Source organism: Rhineura floridana, chromosome 3 (genome assembly GCF_030035675.1).
Source record: "Rhineura floridana isolate rRhiFlo1 chromosome 3, rRhiFlo1.hap2, whole genome shotgun sequence".
NCBI lineage: Eukaryota > Metazoa > Chordata > Lepidosauria > Squamata > Rhineuridae > Rhineura > Rhineura floridana.
In genome coordinates, this window is record NC_084482.1 from 211,792,404 (window position 1) to 211,813,866 (window position 21,463).

A 21,463-nucleotide genomic window follows, 5' to 3' on the forward strand; every position below is an offset into this window, starting at 1 on the left:
AAATCTCAATGGGATGCAATGGAGGTCCTGTGAATGGGAATTAAGAGGAGGAAGGGAACTCGAAATCCATCTGCTTACTTTGTACACTGAGCCGCGCAATGTCAAACACCTAGCCATCAACATATAAGCACTAGCAAGACCCAAAGTGTAAAAAGGTTCCATATTGAACTCAAAATTGAAAAGGTCTAGAAGTTGAAAGATTCCCATTTCTTAAGTTAGACTTACATTACACAGCCCAAATTAAGAAACAGCAGGACAATCTGTTTCAAGTATTGTTGTCTTTTCCAATCCCCCGTTAATTTTCTCAGCTGTCCTTGGGAGGAATGATAACAATTCTCTCTTGAAGAATTAAGTCCTTGTTGTGCTTCTCTAGTCGATAAGAATACTTTTCTATACAGAGATGCTTTTAGATGGTGATTTCATAGCTGTAAGTACAATACACTATTAACCATCTAGCATCCTTATGCTGCAAATGTATAACTAATTATAGCACGTACCACAATTAAATATTTCGCACATATATCTCCCTTGCACTCATCTCAGGGAACAACAGTATAAACTCATCTTTCCGAAAGACCAAGATATATAATAAATAAGAGAATACTTTTACGGGTGATTATCATCATTAATTTCAAAAAGATGTTATACTGTATATGTGTGTAAGTAAGTGTACTGCCTTCAAGTCGATTCCGACTTATGGCGACCCTATGAAGAGGGTTTTCATGAGACTGAGAGGCAGTGACTGGCCCAATGTCACCCAGTGAGCTTCATGGCTACGTGGGGATTCAAACCCTGGTCTCCCAGGTCCTAGTCCAACACTCTAACCACTACACCACACTGGCTTATCCTATGCTGTATGTAGGATAAGCTAAACTTGTCAGTGACTCCATTTAAACCAAAAATCTAAAATGTAACACAATATGCAGATTTTGGCCTTTGTCACAAGACATATGGATCAATTCTCTAGTGAAATATTTTACCTCTTCTGGAGTATATAATCTATAAATTGCGTAGTTGATGGTGTTGGTACAAATATAACATACATCAATAGATTGACACTTAGTGAAACTGTTCAATCTGAATTTCCTTCCATCTTTAGGATGAATGTGCTGTTTTATCTGTAATGCTTGTGAGCAGCATGAACATTTGCCACGTTTCAAATCTCCCCTAGAGATGGATCTAATCCTGTAACTACGTAAATCAGAACGGACCACCTTCCCTTGAATAATGGCTGCTCTGCATTGCACTGTAAGTGGAATTCTTCATGACTCCCTGGTCTATAGCTGTTGCAAATCAGGAGACCTCCCAAAGCCTCTTTGCAAAGTTTTCACTTTTCCCTTCGGGTGAGGGGAAGGGGCTTTGTTAACATTCACTAACACTTACTGTGTAGTAGCGTTTGCAGAAAATAACGTCTGGGCGCTACAGGCACTCAGACAAACCCAGCACAGTGTGATGGGATAGCCCAAATAATGGCTTAAAATGTGCAAAGAGTGTGCTAAAATCATTTACATAAGCTTAGAATGGCTTCGCTTGTAGTTTAGTAGTGCACAGAGGAAAAAAGGTCTCTTCTGAAAATGGGTTTCTTAAACCCTCCCTTCTAGACAAAGCATTGTTTTCTTATAAAGCAGAGTACGGTACAAGATACAGTGTCTGAGCAGAAAGGCAATATGTTACATTAACATTTGGATTGCGGTCTCCACCTATTTACCCTTTTAATACAACAGTTATTTTCAGTTGGGTTCTGCTGAAGTTGATTCCTTTGATTCAAAGGTTGCCACTTCTCGAGTAGTGCTTTCCATTCAATGTTGAAAGATCCCTTCTGCGTCCCAGGCGTTGCCAGCCTGGATGGGCCCACGTGTGTCAGCCAGGAAGAGTGATGAAACCAGTCAGTGTGTGAGTAATGGCGTTCAGAGACCTACTTTCAATCCCTCCTCACTTAAAGTGGTGTCTTGGCCTTTCAGAGATCAGGGGGAGGGTAGGAAGGAGGTAGGAGTGATGTCATGTCTGAAATCGAAGGTGTCAGACAGACACGGCTCTGGTGCTTTCTCTTGTTATTAAAGCTATAGACAGAAGCTGTGCGCCTCATTAAACTAACTGCTCTTTCTAAGAACTTTCCTCTGCTCTAGCGCTAAATAAGCACAGCTTCACAATTCCAAGACATTGACTTGGCATCCGGGTCCTCCCCAAGTCAGTTTAAGTAGGCCTGGATTCAACGTGTAAACAAAGGCTCCGCCTCAGTTCTAACTGTTGAACTTCCCACCTGAAGCGCCTCCCAGCGCAGGGTGAAGGTGGTTTAATCTCAGCTTCCCTCTCCGACTGAAGGGGGCTGCTAGATGTCCGTTCGGCTGTGGGAAGCTGGGCAGCACTCAGCTGGGAAACATCTGAAGTGCAAAGCTGAGTGTCTGGTGTGGGCGCCATGGGCATGTTCAGTTGGGCCAGGCGGTGCTTCAATAGGGGAGTCTGGGGCTGAGCTGTCAAAGACAGGGGTTGAGTCGCCCTGTGAGTCCACCCCTCTGCTTGCTCCCTCTCCGGGTTCCTCATCATGTTTCGCCCTCCTCTATCCGCCCTCTCCCAGCCTGGCTCATGACAAGTGATAACACCAGTTAGTAAGTAACGGGGGCATTCAAGATCTGCTTTCACTCTCCTCACTCACTGTGGGGTGTCTTGGCCTTGCCAAGAGAGGAAAGGAAAAGGGTCCCCTCCCGGATTTGGATGGATCAGCTGAACAGGTCTCCTATGAGCCCTCCCCTGCAGCCCTGGGAAAACCCTTCAGCCAAATGCAGAAAGGGGAAGGGGATTCATGAGATTTCAGAGGGGGGCACTGTGACGCCCTTCCCTGGTTCTCCCTGTCAGGTTCCTACCTGCGCGTGGCTACTGCCTGTCACTAGGCACCACCAGGGACTCCACCAGTCCGGACTGTCCTTTATTTTATTTTTTCTCTCCCCGCTCTAGCACAGATCTCAACAGATCCCCCTGCTAGGCAACCACCAGTCACGTCCTAATACTAGTATTCCCAGAGACTCTGAATACTGGTATTGTTATTCTCTTCACCGCTGCCACCATTTGTTACAGTTTCCCTTCAGCCGTGGTCATTACCTTACCCTCCCTTCTGGTCTGTGAAACCCCAGCCAAGGATCAGGCCTTTGGTAAACCAAATTAAGTATTTATTAAAGATAACAAAGCTAACAAGATTAACAAGATTTCTTCTTAAGGCATATAAGCATATGGTTTTACTCAATACTAATCCGAACTCCACCCCCCCTCCTTCTCCACTCTCTCCTGGCAAACAACTCTCTCAAACCCCACCAAGCAATCCACTCTTTCTCTTCTCCCCCCAGATTCCACTCTCCCTCTTCCTTTTATACGTTCAGCCATTTTAAACACTCAGCCAATCATCTAGCATTCTACTGCCCATTCACTCCCCCTCCTCTTTCACTCCACTTACCATGTATCTTCTAAACAATAACACTTACCATATATACATTAATGTAGGAACATCACATTTCCCCCCCCTTAAAACAACGGCAGAGTATTATTCCTGTTCCAGGATTTATACGTCGCGTTAACAAATAAAAGTCTCTATGGGGAAAATGTCTTTCTTTGTTCCTCAGTCTGGTCACGTCACTGCAGTCCCAGCCACTTGCCTGGAAAGTCCATCGGCCAGTACATTGTCCTTGCCTTTTATGAACTGGAAGTCCACTTGATAGTCCTGTAGGGCCCAGGACCACCTCTGCAGCATAGTGTTATGGTTTTTCATAGTCTGCAACCATAACAGGGCCCGATGATCCGTAGTCACTGTGAATCTTCGTCCCCACACGTATGGGCGCAACTTGTTCAGTCCCCACACGACCGCTAGGCACTCCTTCTGGACCGACGAATAGTTTTTCTCCCTCGGCGTCAGCTTGCGACTCAGGTACGCCACTGGATGTCTGGTGCCTTCTCTCTCCTGTAGCAAGACGACTCCCAGCGCCAGGTCCGACGCATCTGTAGCCACGATGAATGGTTTCTCATAGTCTGGTGCTATTAATATGGGTCCTTGGCACAAGGCTTGCTTCAGTAGATCAAAAGCCTTCTGACATTCATCCGTCCATACCACACGCTCAGAACACTTCTTCTTTGTTAATTCATGCAAGGGGGTTGCTATTTCCCTAAAATTTCTCACAAACTTCCTATAAAATCCAGCCACACCCAGAAATGCCCTTACTTGTTTTTTGGTTAAGGGGATCGGCCACGCTTGTATTGCCTCCACCTTGCTCCATAAGGGGGTGATTTTCCCACTCCCCACCTTATGTCCTAAATAGATTACTTCCTTTAGTCCAAACTGGCATTTCTTAGCTTTTATTGTGAGGCCTGCTTTTCTTAAGGCCTCCAATACTGTTGTCAGGTGTTGGACATGCTCAGGCACCGACTTGCTAAAAATGGCCACGTCATCGATATAGGCCACTGCAAAATCTGACATGCCTCGCAACTCAGTATTGATTAGCCTCTGAAATGAACTTGGTGAGTTCCTTAGTCCCATGGGTAAGGTCACAAACTCATATAACCCATCTGGTGTACTGAAGGCAGTTTTGGCTCTGGATTGCTCGTCTAGTTCCATTTGCCAAAATCCTTTACAGAGATCTAGTGTAGAGATAATGGTTGCTGCCCCCAATAACTCTAACATTGCGTCTACCCTAGGCATAGGATACGCATCTGGGACAGTAATTTTATTGATTAGCCGATAATCAATGCAAAACCTTGTCGTTCCATCTTTTTTCGGAACCAGGACAATACTTGAGGCCCAGGGACTGATGGATTCCCTGATCACTCCTAATTCCAGCATATCTTCCACCTCCCTTTTGATCTCATTCAAAACTTTCCCATTCACACGGTACGGAACAGATCTGATTGGGGCATGATCTCCAGTATCAATGGAATGTATAACTATACTGGTTCGGCCAGGTTTGTTGCTAAAGAGATTCCTATAGGTTTTCAAAACTCTCAGAATCTCTTCTTTTACTTCCTCCTTCACCTCCTCTGACCATTCCACTTGATCTACCCCTCCTTTGTCTTTGCTTTCCTGTACCAAATCTGGAAGTTCAGGCCCACTTCCCTCAGGGAATAAGGTAACTTGCAACACCTGTACATCCCTGATATGGTAAGGCTTTAACATATTTACATGAACCACTTTGCTTTTGTTTAATTGGTCTGTGGTGATTACATACGTCACTGTGTCAAGCCTTTCTCTGATGGTATATGGTCCTTCCCAGTTAGCCTGTAATTTGTCATGTTTCCTGGGTATGAACGCCATAACCATATCTCCCACATCATACACACGTTCTCTGGCTGTTCTGTCATACCAGTAACGTTGCTTCTCCTGTGCTTGACCCAAATTCTCTTTCACCACTTCCATCATTTGTTTCACTGGTTCACATTCATCCTTTCTCTCAGCAGGCATCCACAGTCTATATAAAATCCCATTCTCACACACAACTTGATTCCTCAGTTTGTCAATGAAAGGAATCTGTTGGGTCAGAGCTTGTTCCTTTATCTGCTTCAAACTTATATCTTTATGCAGCTCTTCCCTGAATTGCTCTGCTTCTTTCTTATCAGCGACCACTTGATACAGTTTGTCTCCTTCAGCAGGCCTGCTAGTGGTTGTTATGGCGACCTGAGGCTCGCTAACAGTTTCCACCCTGTTTGCTTCAGCCCCCCTTAACATGGCTTCTTTTTCTCTGCCCATTTGCTGTCTGGTCACTACATAGATCTTTCCTCGGGCTCCCATTACATATCTTCCCAGTATTACTGGTTCTTGTTGCTGGGCATTAATGCCTACTTTATATCGGCCCTCTCGGCCTCTCCAAGTCATTTCCACCAGGGCCACAGGCAAACTTTCTGGTTGACCCCTCACTCCTTGGATAGTCACAGTTTCCTGAGGTAATATTACCTCAGATTTTATTAAATCTGGCCTCAGTAATGTCTGAGCGGCACCAGTATCAAGCAATGCCCAATAATTTGCCCCCTGTACACTCACTTCCTCTCTCAGACTTGAATCAAGGTCTGTTACTTCTGTTCAGTTTATCTGGCAGAACTGAACCTTTTTCGCTGTTTCTAAAGCCTTGGGCTCTGTTTTCACTGCCCTTGTCTGAGCAGGATTACTAATGGGGTTGGCAACCTCACATTGAAAATGTAGGTGCCCCGGTCTACCACATTTGTAGCATAATTTCTCCTCACTTTTAGGGTACACAGATCCACTCTGGGGTGTCCTGTGCCCTTCAGATTTTACTGGAGGACTCACTCGCTGTGGTACCACATCCCTTCTGCCAGCGTTATATGGTCTGGGTTTAAAATCTCTTGATGTTTTCCCCACCCAGCCAGTTCTGTCGGAGGCGAAGTGATCCGCCATCTCTACGGGCTCCTGCACCGATGTAGGGGAACGGTCTTTGACCAGGAGCCTTATTTCTGGTGGTAACTGATGGTATAATTGATCCAATATCATGAGGTTTTTCACCTCCTCCACAGACTGAGCTTTTGCACTTGTCAGCCATTTCCCAAATATGTCCATCAGTTTTGCCCCCAGCTCCACGAAAGACCTCCCTGTCTGTATCTGGCAGTTTCTGAAAAGCTTTCTAAAATAATCAGGCCCCAGTCTGAATCTTTTAAACACTGCTTCTTTGAATTCAGCATAGGTGACGGGCCTGTCTGAGGGGAAATATTGGTATACCTCAGCCAATTCCCCTTTAATCAGGTTTGATAAATACTGCATGTATTTATCTTCAGGTAGCCCCCACAACTGAGCTGCTTTTTCAAAGGTGCTGAGGTAAATTTGAGGATCTTGACCAGGCTCATAGACAGCAAAGTCCTTTGGAGTAATTTTTATTTTTGCTCCATCTGTCTTTCCTTGTCTCCTCAGAGTGAAATTTCTCTCTATCAAATTTTAACTTTTCTACTTGTAATTCAGCATCCAATGCTCGTTGCTTCTCCCTCTCCTCAAACCCCAATCTCATTCTCTCAATTTCCAACTCACTCTGTTTTTCCTTCTCTGCACCTTCCATCCTCAATCTCTCAGCTTCTAACTCTCGCTGTTTATCTTTTTCCTCAGCCTCAAAGACCCGCTGCTTTTCTTTCTCATCAGCCTCCCTCCTCAATCTCTCAGCTTCCAACTCTCTCTGCTTGTCTTTCCCATCAGCTTCCATCCTCAACTTCTCTCTCAAATACTCTATATAAGCGGGATTGCTTAAATATCCTTCTGGGGTCTCTTCCCTGACAGGTTGTTTTTGCTGGGCAGTTGCAAATCCTATAAGAGCTACCCTCAATTCATCTACCCCTTTACCCTCGTGAGGTAAATTGAATGTTATGCACTTCTCCACCAGCTCCTCTCTTTTCATTTTTATGTATTCAGCCAAGGTGTTTGAGTTCACTCACTCTTTGCCACACACTCTTTGCCAGTCACTCTCACAAGTAATCTTGTTTTGTTATTTCTGTTTGCCACACCACTGGTAGGGATTCTCTAGTATTCGTATCTGGATTCTCTGTTGTTCGTATCCCACCGTTACTGCCACCACATGTGACGCCCTTCCCTGGTTCTCCTTGTCAGGTTCCTACCTGCGCATGGCTACTGCCTGTCACTAGGCACCACCAGGGACTCCACCAGTCCGGACTGTCCTTTATTTTATTTTTTCTCTCCCCGCTATAGCACAGATCTCAACAGATCCCCCTGCTAGGCAACCACCAGTCACGTCCTAATACTAGTATTCCCAGAGACTCTGAATACTGGTATTGTTATTCTCTTCACCGCTGCCACCATTTGTTACAGTTTCCCTTCAGCCGTGGTCATTACCTTACCCTCCCTTCTGGTCTGTGAAACCCCAGCCAAGGATCAGGCCTTTGGTAAACCAAATTAAGTATTAAAGATAACAAAGCTAACAAGATTAACAAGATTTCTTAAGGCACATAAGCATATGGTTTTACTCAATACTAATCCGAACTCCACCCCCCCTCCTTCTCCACTCTCTCCTGGCAAACAACTCTCTCAAACCCCACCAAGCAATCCACTCTTTCTCTTCTCCCCCCAGATTCCACTCTCCCTCTTCCTTTTATACGTTCAGCCATTTTAAACACTCAGCCAATCATCTAGCATTCTACTGCCCATTCACTCCCCCTCCTCTTTCACCCCACTTACCATGTATCTTCTAAACAATAACACTTACCATATATACATTAATTTAGGAACATCACAGGCACCGATGCCGCGCTTGGGGCAAACAGCACTTTCTTTCACTCAAGTTAAGATCCTGGCAGGAAGGGGCTTTGGGGTACACAGAGCCCCCCCAAATTCCCTTCCTCTCTAGGAATCAAGTTCTGGTCATTCAACACACTGAGGTCTGGTACACTGATTCTGTATAGGAAAGCTCCACTTCCCACCCAAAACTACTCCCATCAAACAGCATTCATTTGCAATATGATCCCTGCCCCCAAGATTTTACTCAGTGGACCAAGGCCTTGCCTATTTTTTTCTTCGCCCATCGGTTGTTAAGCAGATTCCTCAGCCAGATAAAAACACCCCACCTCTCCACCCAGCTGCAGTCTACCACCATTATTTGCATATCTCATTAAGTACAATTCATTTTCAAGAGGAGGGGGAAGGAAGCTCTGCTCCCTGATGGTGGATGTTGTGATGGGGGATCCTGACAGGGTCAGCTCAACATGGGCCACCTCCTTACAGGGTGAAGTTCTCCCTTGCTATGGCTCCAGACTTTTCTCTGCCTTCACCAACAGGGGCTGCAATCATAAGGAGTCTCCTAATTTCCTCCTCACTCCCCTTTCTTACACTTCCTCCTCTGCATCCTCCCCCGCAACTCTGGGACTCCCCTTCGCCCAAATGCCCAACGGGGGAGGGGAGGCTGACCAGACCCCAGAAGGGGCCACCGATGCAGCAGCCCTTGGGGGAGAGACAGGGGGACAGTGCTGCTGTTCCCCAAGGAAAGAGCCAGGCCGGAAGTGACTTCAGAGGGAGAGGAACCACATTGCCTTTGGTGAGCATGGATTCCCCTCCAACCACTTCCTCTATCCTTCCTCCCTAGCAGTCTGGTTTCCTTTATTTTAACCCTTATGAAATCAGGCAGACGGATGATCGCTCAAAGCGGGAGCCAAGGAGGAAAGAGGCCTTGCAGAGAACAGGAAGATGGGGAGCTCCTGTCCTATACCGAGTCAGAGCACTGGGGTCCATCTAGGTCACTGCTGTCTGCACTGGCTGGCAGCAGCTCTCCACGGTTTCAGACAAGGAGTCTCTCCGAGAGCTACCTGGAGATGCCACTGGCGATTGAACCTGCAACCTTCTGCATGCAAAGCAGCTGCTCCACCCACTTGTGCTTGTAGTTGAAGCTTTCTCCAAATTCCAAGCAGTGTTATAGTGCTGATATCCCCAGTGTGAATTTTTGATGGACAGCAAGATTTTCCTTATAGCTGAAGCTCTTTCCACATGATAAGCCTTTATATGGTCATTCCCGAATGTGAATTCTTTGATGGGAAGCAAGCTTACTTTTCCAGCTAAGGCCCTTCCTTTCATATGACTTCTTATCAGTGTGAATTTTTTGATGGGCAGTGAGACAGGAATTTGTATTGATGCTCATTCCACATTCCAGGCATTTATGTGGTTTTGCCCCAGTCTGCCTAGGTCCATCCGGAGCGAGGCAGCGCTAGTTCCCGCCAATTTCCCCTCCTGCCCAGTTCACTGTGGAAAAACAAACATCAGAGAGCTCCACTAGCAAAGCCCTCACGGCTGGTCTTCAACCTGTACAGCATTTCTTATTAATATTCTTATTAATATTATTATTGTTGTTGTGCTGCGAGTCATGCCTTTCCCCACCAACATGCTGGCTGGAGTTTACAAAGGAGGAGAAATCACTTCAGGTGTGTGTGTATATATATCCTCCTCCTCCTCCGCCCTGCATGCAATTCAACCTCTACCAGCGTCCCTCCTGCTCAGTACAGGAAAGCTGGCTGAGGCGGGGGAAATAACGCCGGTGGGCAGAGGTGCTGCTGCTGCACTGGGAGGCGGAAGGCTTTGCTCTCTCGGGGAGCAGCCGCTGTTGGTGCTACAGGCACTCGCAAGCAGTTCTGTGCAGGTGGCAACAGTGACGGGGAAAGAGGCCTTTTGAAAGTCATGCAGTCGGCTGCGGAAACAGAGGGACCCGGGTGGGATGCACATCCCCAAAAAGAAAGGGACGAGGAGCCTGCACAGCCCATGACAACTACTCCACTGTTGTGGGTGGGTTGAGAGGCCTTCTTCCTCTGCTCATCCTTACAGGGTCAGCTTGCTTGCCGTGAGTGAGTGGGGCAGTGGCAGCAGCTGTTCAGCAGTGTGGGCCCCTCCCAAGACCCAGCCTGGTCTCCTCTCTCTCTCTGGAGTGACTTTACTCCTTAGCTACTTAAAAACCTGAAATGACAGGGGCGTTCAGCACAAGGCTATCTTTTTTTCCCTAAACCACATACAAACTTACTTCTTTAAAACAATGAAAGTTGTCTTGGCTACCTGCTGGTCCTTCTAGAAACAGACCCTTTTGTCCTACCTGTTGAAGGCCCAGGCGCTTAGGTGTCCAAATATCTTCTCCCTCCACATTACTGGGTTGTGCTTGATGGGATGTATTCAACCCTGAGTGTTGTTCTCTCCCCTTCATTAGTACTTCTTCCCAGACCACCATAAGGTCTTGAAACTTAAGGTCCATTGTGGGCATGAATTTATTTTGTTAAAAAATACAAGGTTTTCAAAATAACAGATTTGCACAAAAGAGTCGTAAAACTAATATGTGGGTTGCACCCAACTTCCACCTCAGAGTGGATCCTTTAAAATTAATGGACATGACAAACTCAGGCCCCTTCATATTAATAGTTCACAGCTCTTTCTGGTTCCACCTCAGCTAAAGAGAATGCAACCAGCAGCACCAACCAGGGAGCAGCGGATGGAATTTGTATTTTTATTTTAGGATTTTCCCAAGATTGGGAAAATCAGAATTCACTCTACAAAGAAAGGGGGGATGGGTTCTGGGTGAGGGCAGTGTAGTGTGAAAAGAGAAGGGAGGCCAGGATCACACAGGGGAAGGTCAGGATCTGTTCTCTAACATCCCACAGTGCACGGGCGTTGGGGGATGCTACTGAAGGTCTCTGCAGGCCTCCAAAACACTCACAGGCAACAGGTCAGCCACCCCTTGTTCTACACTCATAATATGGTTTCCCCATTGCTGAAATCTTTCATGACAATAAAGACTTGTGCTACATCTGAAGCTCTTTTTATGTTCCAAGCAGTTCTATGGTTTCTCCCCTGTGTGAATTCTTTGATGCAAAGTGAGAGAGGAATTTCTAGTAAAGCCCTTTCCACATTCCAGGCATTCATATGGCTTCTCCCCAGTGTGAATACTTTGATGAGCAGTGAGTTGGTTTTTCCTACGGAAGCTCTTTCCACATTCTAAGCACTTGTATGGTTTCTCCCCAGTGTGAATTCTTTCATGGGCAGTGAGTTGCTGTTTCCAACTGAAGCACTTTCCACATTCTAAGCAGTTATATGGTTTCTCCCCAGTGTGAATTCTTTCATGGGCAGTGAGTTGCTGTTTCCAACTGAAGCTCTTTCCACATTCTAAGCACTTATATGGTTTCTCCCCAGTGTGAGTTCTCTGATGGGAAGTGAGTAGACATTTCCATCTGAAGCTCTTTCCACATTCCAAGCATTTATACAGTTTCTCCCCAGTGTGATTACTTTGATGGGGAGTGAGTTGGTTTTTCCTACGGAAGCTCTTTCCACATTCTAAGCACTAATATGGTTTCTCCCCAGTGTGAGTTCTCTGATGGAAAGTGAGTGCTTGTTTCCTGCTGAAGCTCTTTCCACATTCCAAGCACTTAAAAGGTTTCTCCCCCGTGTGAATTCTTTGATGGAAAGTCAGATGTATCTTCTGATGGAAGCTCTTTCCACATTCCAAGCACTTAAAAGGTTTCTCCCCCGTGTGAATTCTTTGATGGCAAGTCAGATGTGTCTTCTGATGGAAGCTCTTTCCACATTCCAAGCACTTAAAAGGTTTCTCCCCCGTGTGAATTCTTTGATGGAAAGTCAGATGTGTCTTCTGATGGAAGCTCTTTCCACATTCCAAGCACTTAAAAGGTTTCTCTCCAGTGTGAATTCTTTGATGGCAAGTCAGATTTCTCTTCTGACGGAAGCTCTTTCCACAATCTAGGCATTTATATGGTTTCTGCCCGGTGTGAATTTTTTGGTGGGCAGTGAGTAAGTGTTTCCAGCGGAACCTCTTTCCACATTCCAAGCACTTAAAAGGTTTCTCCCCCGTGTGAATTCTTTGATGGCAAGTCAGATGTGTCCTCCGACGAAAACTCTTTCCACATTCCAAGCACTTATATGGTTTCTCTCCAGTGTGAATTCTTTGATGGCAAGTCAGATTTCTCTTCTGATGGAAGTTCTTTCCACAATCTAGGCATTTATATGGTTTCTGCCCGGTGTGAATTTTTTGGTGGGCAGTGAGTAAGTGTTTCCAGTGGAAGCTCTTGCTACATTCTAAGCACTTATATGGTTTCTCACCAGTGTGAATTCTTTGATGGGCAGTGAGTTGCTGTTTCCTGCGGAAGCTCTTTCCACATTCTAGGCACTTATATGGTTTCTCCCCCGTGTGAATTCTTTGATGGCAAGTCAGATGTGTCTTCCGACGAAAGCTCTTTCCACATTCTAAGCACTCACATGGTTTCTCACCAGTGTGCATTCTTTGATGCAAAATGAGACTTGCCTTGCAGCTAAACCTCCTTTCACATTCCAAACATTGATATGCTTTCTCCCTTTTCTGGTTTTTGTAGTGGGCTTTTTTACACTTTCTTTTAGAATTCAGACTTTTCGAACAATGAAGATATTTATTTCTTCTCATTCTTTGATCTGTTTTTTCTTGGATGGCAGTTTTATGGTAGCCACTGCCGTAAGAAGCGCAAGATTTATTCCTCCTTTTCTCTTCTGCTTCAGGATTCCTTCTCTGCTCTTCCTTGTTTTCAGATCTGTCTCTTTCCTGTCTCTCTTTTCCACAAAGATCTCCCTTCCTCTTGGCTTTCCATTCCTCACCTTCTGCAAAGAAGAGAGAACCTGATAAGACCATGAGGGAAGAAATGGATCCTCAAATCACTGAACAATCCCAAATAACTTTTGTGATAAAGGAAGAATTGACAGGACTTAGATGAAAGACGGATCTTTCTCCCGGTTGAACAGTCTCTGTTGTCTGGCATTCACTGACAATTGGAGTGATACGGATTGTTGGATTTGGACCACGGTGATCTGGGTTCAGCTCCCAGTCAGAGGTTAATCCCATTGGGTGGTCCTGGGCCAATCACTCTCATTCGGCCTAGCCTACAAAGTTGTACAGATAAGTAAAACAACCACAGATATTCTCTTTGGAACTCTTTGGAGCAAGTGAAGTGAGAAAAATTTGATTTGATTTGGATTCCTGCATTGAGCAGCGGGTTGGACTTGTTGGCCTGATAGGCACCTTCCAATTCTACTATTCTATGATATTCTACTAGGGTGCAAGAAGAGGGCTTGAAACGCTGAAATTTAGGAACTGTGAAAAAATATGGGTAGGAGGGCATGTACACAAACACACACACTCATCTGTGGACAAATTGCGGGAGGGGTGCCTCTGCAGCATCCAAGTCCCTTTTCCTACAAGGGTTCCTCCTCCCCCCTCAAAAAAAAAGAGATAGGAAATCTTGTATTAGTCTAGAAGAAATGGACTTCAAGTGTTGAAATATAGGAAATGTGCAGATATAGGGAAGGCTTTTCTTACTGTCTGAGTCCCTTTCCCTATAACAACATGGTGCTCTCCAGAGCTTGTTGGAATCCCATTCCCATCAGCCCCAATCAGCATGGACAATGGTCACTGCTTATGGAGTGAGAGTCCAGCAATCTGTGGAGTACACCATGATGGCTACCCCAGTCTTAAAACAGTCCTCCTCTCCCCCAAAGAGTAGGATGCACTGCCACCACTCTGCTCCAGGTCTAGGAAAAAGGATGAACTAAGAGGGGAGCTTTGGATGTGTCCTCCCAAAGCCCAAAATGCCAAATGTTGCACCTAGTGGGCTATATTAGAAACTCAAATGGAGCTCAGCTATGCTGTTTTAGCAGTTGGGGAAAACTTTTAGTGAGAAATTCCACTGAATTGGACCATCATTTTAGAAGGGCATAACTAGAGATCTGTGTTCAGATAGAATAGATGGCTGTCATATAAGTTTATCGGGAGAAGATTAAGAATCCCAGTTGAAATAGGTGGCAGTACATCAGAATATTCGGGTGCATTAAATATAGAAATATGGAATTTGAAAACAGATATTACGACCGATACCATGGACCACAAAAAAGACAAATAATTGGGTGTTAGAAGAAATTAAACCAGAACTACCATTAGAAGCTAAAAGGATGAAACTGAGGTTATCATACTTTGGACACATCATGAGAAGACATGATTCACTAGAAAAGACAATAATGCTGGGAAAAACAGAAGGGAGTAGAAAAAGAGGAAGGCCAAAGAAGAGATAGGATTGATTCCAGAAAGGAAGCCACAGACCTGACCTTACAAGATCCGAACACCGTGGTTTATAACAGATGCTACTGGAGGTCGTTGATTCATAGGGTCGCCATAAGTCGTAATCGACTTGAAGGCAGATAACAAATTACATGGAGGAACCTTATGATGAAGAACCAGAAATTATAGAATGTGAGGTGAAAGCTGCTCTTAAAATACTTGGAAGAAACAAATCACCAGGAATAGATGATACCAATAGAGTTGCTACAAACTACTGAGACTGAATCTGTCCAAATTTTAACAAACATTTGTCAACAAGTATGGAAAATTAAACAATGGCTCACAGACTGGAAGCGTTCCATATACATCCCAATTCCAAAGAGAGGGGATCCCAGGGAATGCAGTAATTATCGAACTATTGCCTTAATATCCCATGCAAGTAAAGTAATGCTGAAGATTCTACAACAAAGACTCTTCCCATATATGGAGCGAGAAATGCCAGACGTCCAAGCTGGATTTAGAAAGGGAAGAGGCACCAGAGATCACATCTCAAACATACGTTGGATAATGGAACGGAGCAAGGAATTTCAGAAGAAAATCACCCTGTGCTTTATAGATTACAGCTTTGATTGTGTAGATCATGAAAAACTATGGAATGCTTTAAAAGAAATGGGGGTGCCACAGCATCTGACTGTCCTGATGCGCATCCTATACACTGGACAAGAGGCTACTGTAAGGACAGAATATGGAGAAATCGATTGGTTCCCAATCAGAAAGGATGTGAGACAGGGGTGTATTTTATCACCCTATTTGTTTAACCTATATGCAGAACATATCATACGGAAAGCAGGATTGGACCAAGATGAAGGAGGTGTGAAAATTGGAGGGAGAAATATAAATAGTTTAAGATATGCAGACGATACCATACTACTAGCAGAAACCAGTAATGATTTGAAACCAATGCTGATGAAAGTTGAAGAGGAAAGCACAAAAGCAGGACTACAACTGAATGTCAAAACGACCAAAATAATGACAACAGAAGATTTATGTACTTTAAAGTTGACAATGAGGACAATTAACTTGTCAAGGATTAGCAATACCTTGGCATAGTCATTAACCAAAATGGAGACAATAGTCAAGAAATCAGAAAGCGGCTAGGACTGGGGAGGGCAGCTAGGAGAGAACTAGAAAAGGTCCTCAAATGCAAAGATGTATCATTGAACAGTAAAGTCAGGATCATTTAAACCACTGTATCCCCAATCTCTATGTATGGATGTGAAAGTTCGAAAGTTACAAAACTGATAGCAGATAAGAGAAAGATCAACTCATTTGAAATGTGGTGTTGGAGGAAAGCTTTGTGCATACCATGGACCACGAAAAAGGTAAATAATTGGGTGTTAGAACTAATTAGAACTGTCACTAGAAGCTAAAATGATGAAACTGAGGTTATCATACTTTGGACACATCATGAGAAGACATGATTCACTAGAAAAGACAATAATGCTGGGAAAAACAGAAGGGAGCAGAAAAAAAGGAAGGCCAAACAAGAGATGGAGTGATTCCAGAAAGGAAGCCACAAACCTGCCCTTACAAGATCTGAACAGGGTGGTTGATGATGCTATTGGAGGTCACTGATTCATAGGGTCGCCATAAGTCGTAATCGACTTGAAGGCACATAACAACAACAACAAAACAAGTTACGTCTGAACAGGGGGCTTTACCAAGACAGGACAAAGTCCCACAAATCCCTCCCATGACTTCGCTATGCAGAGCTCTCTGGTCAGGATTCAGCAAAGCCCACTCCTCTACCGTGAAATTCACAGCCACATCCTCCAAAGACACTGGATCCTAAAAGAGAAACAATACATTTTGTCATCATAGCAAGCAAAAAGATTATCTGCTACCTACGTGGGAAACATAGTTAAGGTGAGGTGGCTGGTCATTGTTCTAAGGACAGAAACCTTCTTAAATGGAATTTACAGCTTTTGTTGAGGATGGCTTTGGGAGACGCAAAGGAGGAAAATTCATTCAGACCCATGGACAGAGAGGCACCCAGGCTGCCCCCAGGCTCTCCCACTTCCGAGTCTTTCCCCTACCTGATATGGGGCGATAGCAAGAGCTTCTCCTCCACCAGAAAGGGGAGATGACTTATTAGGTCTCACTGACATGATTCCATCCCCTGTGAAAAAGAAAATGGGCCCCAAAGCCTGTAATATACAGTATGCTATTCTCAGAGATTAAAATATATAGGTCTAACTGCATGAGGGTCTTATCAGCTGAGTGTGTTTCAGGTATTTATGCACAATTTATGTTTCAGTTGTGTGATAAAATATCTCATTTGAGCTCTAGGCCAGAAATCAAACGATGATTCCCATGTAAAACAATCATGATGTAAGTAGGAGCATTTCTGAGCTGTGGAAAAGGCTGGAGACAAGAGTGGAAAATGGAAATGGACTTCCTTCCAGTTGTTTCCAACTTATGGTGGCCCTATGAATAGGAGGTTTACGATTGCCTTCCTCTGGGCCTGAGAGGGAGTGACTGGCCCATGGTCACCCAGTGAGCTTCAAGGCATTGTGGGGACTTGAACCCTGGTCTCCCAGGCCATAGTCCAACACCTTAACCACTACACATTGGCTCTCGGAGACAAGAGTAAAGGAGTCAAAATAAACAGAGAAAGATATGACCCATACATCCTTACCCAGAAGCCTCTTCCTGGTGTCCGATGGAGTCCTCTCTGCCTCAGGGAAATCAGTTCCTATTTCTGCACACAGACCCTTTTCCTGAAACAGCATAATAAGCACTCAAAATCATCACTAATTATGACAGTAGAATGGTGAGATCTGAAAAGGGGGAACAGATTGATATTAATCTGAGGAGACAACTACACAATAAGGTGGGAGTTATCTACTTGATTATAAATATACATGCATTCATTTCAATAAAGCTATCTGGTTGGTTGGAAATATTTCAAGAGGGAAGAAACTGTTATGTTACATAGGGAAAAACCTGGAGGATTGGTTGATTTCTGTCACATGCTGTAATTGTACTCTATAAAGTATCTGTGCACACTACATTTCTTTACAGTTCCTTCCAGACTTTCTGGGGGCTGTCCCTGCCTATGCTTGTATACTTAATAAAGGCCTACCTTTTTGCTTTAAGCCTGTGTCTTTAATTTACTGAAAGGACCCCGAGCAAAGATCCCACAGGAGAAAATAAAAATGTCTCCATCAAGAGGACTGACAGAGGCAAAACCCAGAGGAGTATCTGATATAGAAAAGGAAGGATAGATGCAAACCCCTTAGAGATACTTGCTATCGGGGTAGCCAACATGGTGCCCTTCAGATGGAAATGGACTCCAGTCTGCATCAGCCCCAGCCAATATGAGGAAGGGTCAGGGATGATGGAAGTTTTACTTCAGCAATATCTGGAGGGCACCACATTGGCAGTCCCTGGTCTGCATGAAGCCCTCTCACCTGCTGCTCTGCCTGCTTCTCGTCCTCTGCCCAGCTCAGGAGGAAACCTTCTGCCAGGGCCACAGCCTGGGAACTCCTCTCAGCCCCACATTCCCTCACCCAGCTCTCCATCTCTGGGGGCAGGACAGCCAGGAACTGCTCCAGGATCACCAGGTCCAGGATCTGGTTCTTTGAGTGTCGCTCTGGCTTCAGCCACTCACGGCAAAGAAGGTGGAGTCGGCTGCAAGCCTCTCGGGGCCCCTCAGCTGCCTGGAAGCGGAAACACCGGAACTGCTGGCGCTGCACATCTGAGCTGAGAGGGTTCTCCCCCAAGATCTTCTGCACGTTTCCCCCCAAAAATTCGTCCCCATGGGTCTCAGTCTTGATGGCATCAGGGCCAAGTCCTGCTTCAGGGGTAGCTGGGTCTTGCTGTTCCATATTTGATCTCTTTGCCTTTCACGGAGTCCTCATCCCTTCTCTGCTTCTGGGAATGGTTTTCAGCATTCTGAGGACATGTTCAGAAGGAGCGAAGTTCATAGAATGAGCGAAGCCAAATAGGGATCACTATGCCCAGGCCGAAGGCTTGCAGAGTAGGAAATGTGCTGGCTAAGAGTAGTCAAATATGAGGATTATTGTTTCTACCATATAACCTTTGATAAAAACCCAGTGATGGGGCCTACGTCTTCCTTTGAAGATGGATCCCTGGATGGCTGACACATCTCTGACAGCAGCTCCAAAGGGTCCCAGGGACCAGCATCATCCTCATTACCCCCTTATTCTTAATTAAAAACAAGCTAAAGGGGAGACCCTTTCAGAAGACAGGCTGTAGCTCAGTGGTAGAGCAGCTGCTTTGTACACACAACGTCCCACTTTGAATCTCCAGGTAGGGCTGGGAAAGACTCCCTGCCTGTAATCCTGGAGAGACTCTGCCAGTCAGTGCGGACAATACTGAGCTAGATGGGACAATTGTCTAATTCAATATAAGATCCTATACTCCCTAACTTATCTCTGAACTTTTACAAGCCTCTCCTGGAATATAGAATGTTGGTTTAATTGTGAATGAAATACGTTATTCCTTTCATCTCTTGATAGATTTGCTTATCTTTAGAACTGTCCCCCTTCAGAGTTAAACGTGAGCTATACTGTTGCATATTAAATTAAATTGGAACGCTGCAGTTCCTGGAGTTTATGACCTGGTTGTGATAAGGAAATGGAAAGATCTTTGAGTATAATGTGGTGGAAGAAAGCAACGAATCTACATTTTTGGGATTGTCATCATAAATTAAGGAAGAACTGACTTTACCTTCACCTCAGCAGGCATTGAGTGATGGGATATGGATGTGGGTGGGGGCTGCCCTGTCCTGTAGGCTCTCTTCACCTATTTACCCTTTTAGTAAAACACGGTTGTTTACTTTCAGTCGGGGTCTTCCGAGTTTGATTCCTTTCATGAAAAGATTGCCAATTTTCAGTAGCACTTTCTATTCACACTTAAAGGTCCCTTCTGTATCCCAGGGGTTACTTGCCTGGATGGGCACATGTGTGATAACACCAGTCAGTGTGTGAATAATGGGGGCATTGATAGGCATACTTTCAATTGCCCCTGAATTCAAAGTGGTGCCCTGGCCTTGCTGGGGAGGGAGATGTAGCTCTCCTCCCTGATTTGGATGGATCAGCTGAACAGGCCTCCTGTGCGCCCTGCTCTGTGAAAACCTTTCCACCAAATGTGTAAAGGCAGAGGATGCTCACAAGATTTCAGAGGGGGCCACCCATGCAGGGCTTGGGTATATACCACCAAGTGAGAATGAAGGGGACTTTGAACAGAAGAGCTTTTGCTCAGAGGGATACAGCCCCCCCCCGAAATCCCTTCCTGTCTAGCCATCAAATTGAAGTCATTTAACAAACTAAGCCTGGTATACTGCTTCTGCATAAGGAAGCTCCACTTTCCACTCATTGTACCAAGGCCCTGCCTATCTTTTTTCTTCCGTTTTATTAGCTTTGTCTCTCTGTTATTATGGCGGATGTTCTGACGGGGGATCCTGAAGGGTCACAGAACAGAGGCCACCTCCTTACGGGCTCTCCAGCCGCTCCTCTGCCTTCACCGGGTGGGGCTCCAATCTGGGGTCTCCCGCCCCCTCCTTGCTCCCCCGCCCTGCAGCTCCTCCCCTCAGCCCTGGGACTCCCCTTCGCCCAAATGCACAGCAGGGACAAGGGGCTTACCAGACCCCAGAAGGCGCCACCGACGCTGCAGCGCTGCTGCTGATTCTGGCGTTTAATGACGAATCCAACTGCGCTCTTGACCAGGGAGCCACTTTCCTCCAAGGGAACAGCCCGGCAGGAAGTGACCTCAGAGGGAGAGGAGCCGCATTTTCTTTGAAGCCTCCCGCACCTCCTCCTCCTCTTTCCTTTCTAGGAATCTGGTTTCGTTTATTTTAACCCTTACGAAGTCAAGCCTCCTGATGATCTCTCAGAGCGGGAGCCAAGAAGGAAAGAGGCGTTGCGCAGAACGGAGGAAGACACGGAGCTCCTGCCCTGTACCGAGTCAGAGCATGGGGGTCGATCTAGCTCAGTGGGATCTGCACTGACTGGCAGCAGCTCTCCAGCGTTTCAGGCAGGGAGTCTGTCCTTGGAGATTGAACCTGGGACCTCCTGCATGCAAAGCAGCTGCTCTCCCTACCGAGCTGTGGCTCCTTCCTGGGGGTTTGGACCCTCCTGGGGGTTCAAGACAAATATATAGATCATAGAAATATGGGGAGGGTGGCAGACAAGGCTCCCAAACTGGTTTGGCTTGCGTGAGAAGGGAAGATGTGATGATATATGTTGCTGTATCTGGAAGATGAATGGAACCGGAAAGCCAAGTCAGTTCGGCTACTTTTGTCACTTAGAGAAGGTTAAACTCAGTTTAACAGAAAGAAAGAAAAAACGCCTCCACTGGAGTGCAAGAGACTCCTGCCCAGCGTATGGCTTTGCTATAAAGTCTAAAATGATGCTCTGAAAGCCTGAGACACTATACAGCATGCCTTGTATTGAGGGATGACCTTGTCCTGAAGTCTCAATGGGATGCAATGAAGGTCCTGTGAATGGGAATTAAGAGGAGGAAGGGAACTCGAAACCCATCTGCTTACTTTGTACACTGAGCCGCGCAATGCCAAACACCTAGCCATCAACATGTAAGGACTAGCAAGACCCAAAGTGTAAAAAGGTTCCATATTGAACTCAAAATTGAAAAGGTCTAGAAGTTGAAAGATTCCCATTTCTTAAATTAGACTTACATTACACAGCCCAAATTAAGAAACAGCAGGACAATCTGTTTCAAGTATTGTTGTCTTTTCCAATCTCCCCTGTTAATTTTCTCAGCTGTCCTTGGGAGGAATGATAACAATTCTCTCTTGAAGAATTAAGTCCTTGTTGTGCTTCTCTAGTCGATAAGAATACTTTTCTATACAGAGATGCTTTTAGATGGTGATTTCATAGCTG

The 21,463-nt window shown here is 45.4% G+C and overlaps 1 protein-coding gene across 1 annotated transcript; it reads right to left on the reverse strand.

Annotated features, from left to right (window-relative positions):
- Nucleotides 1–10,701: 10,701 nt before the first annotated feature.
- On the reverse strand, nt 10,702–20,323 carry LOC133381493 (zinc finger protein 883-like). Its single transcript, XM_061620653.1, has 6 exons — nt 20,207–20,323; nt 18,011–18,595; nt 17,236–17,317; nt 16,634–16,716; nt 16,259–16,385; nt 10,702–13,087 (listed from the first exon to the last, which is right to left on the reverse strand). Exons 2-6 carry the CDS (start codon nt 18,425–18,427, stop codon nt 11,787–11,789), a joined length of 2,010 nt encoding a protein of 669 aa, XP_061476637.1. The 5' UTR covers nt 18,428–18,595; nt 20,207–20,323; the 3' UTR covers nt 10,702–11,786.
- Between the last annotated feature and the right edge of the window lie 1,140 nt (nt 20,324–21,463).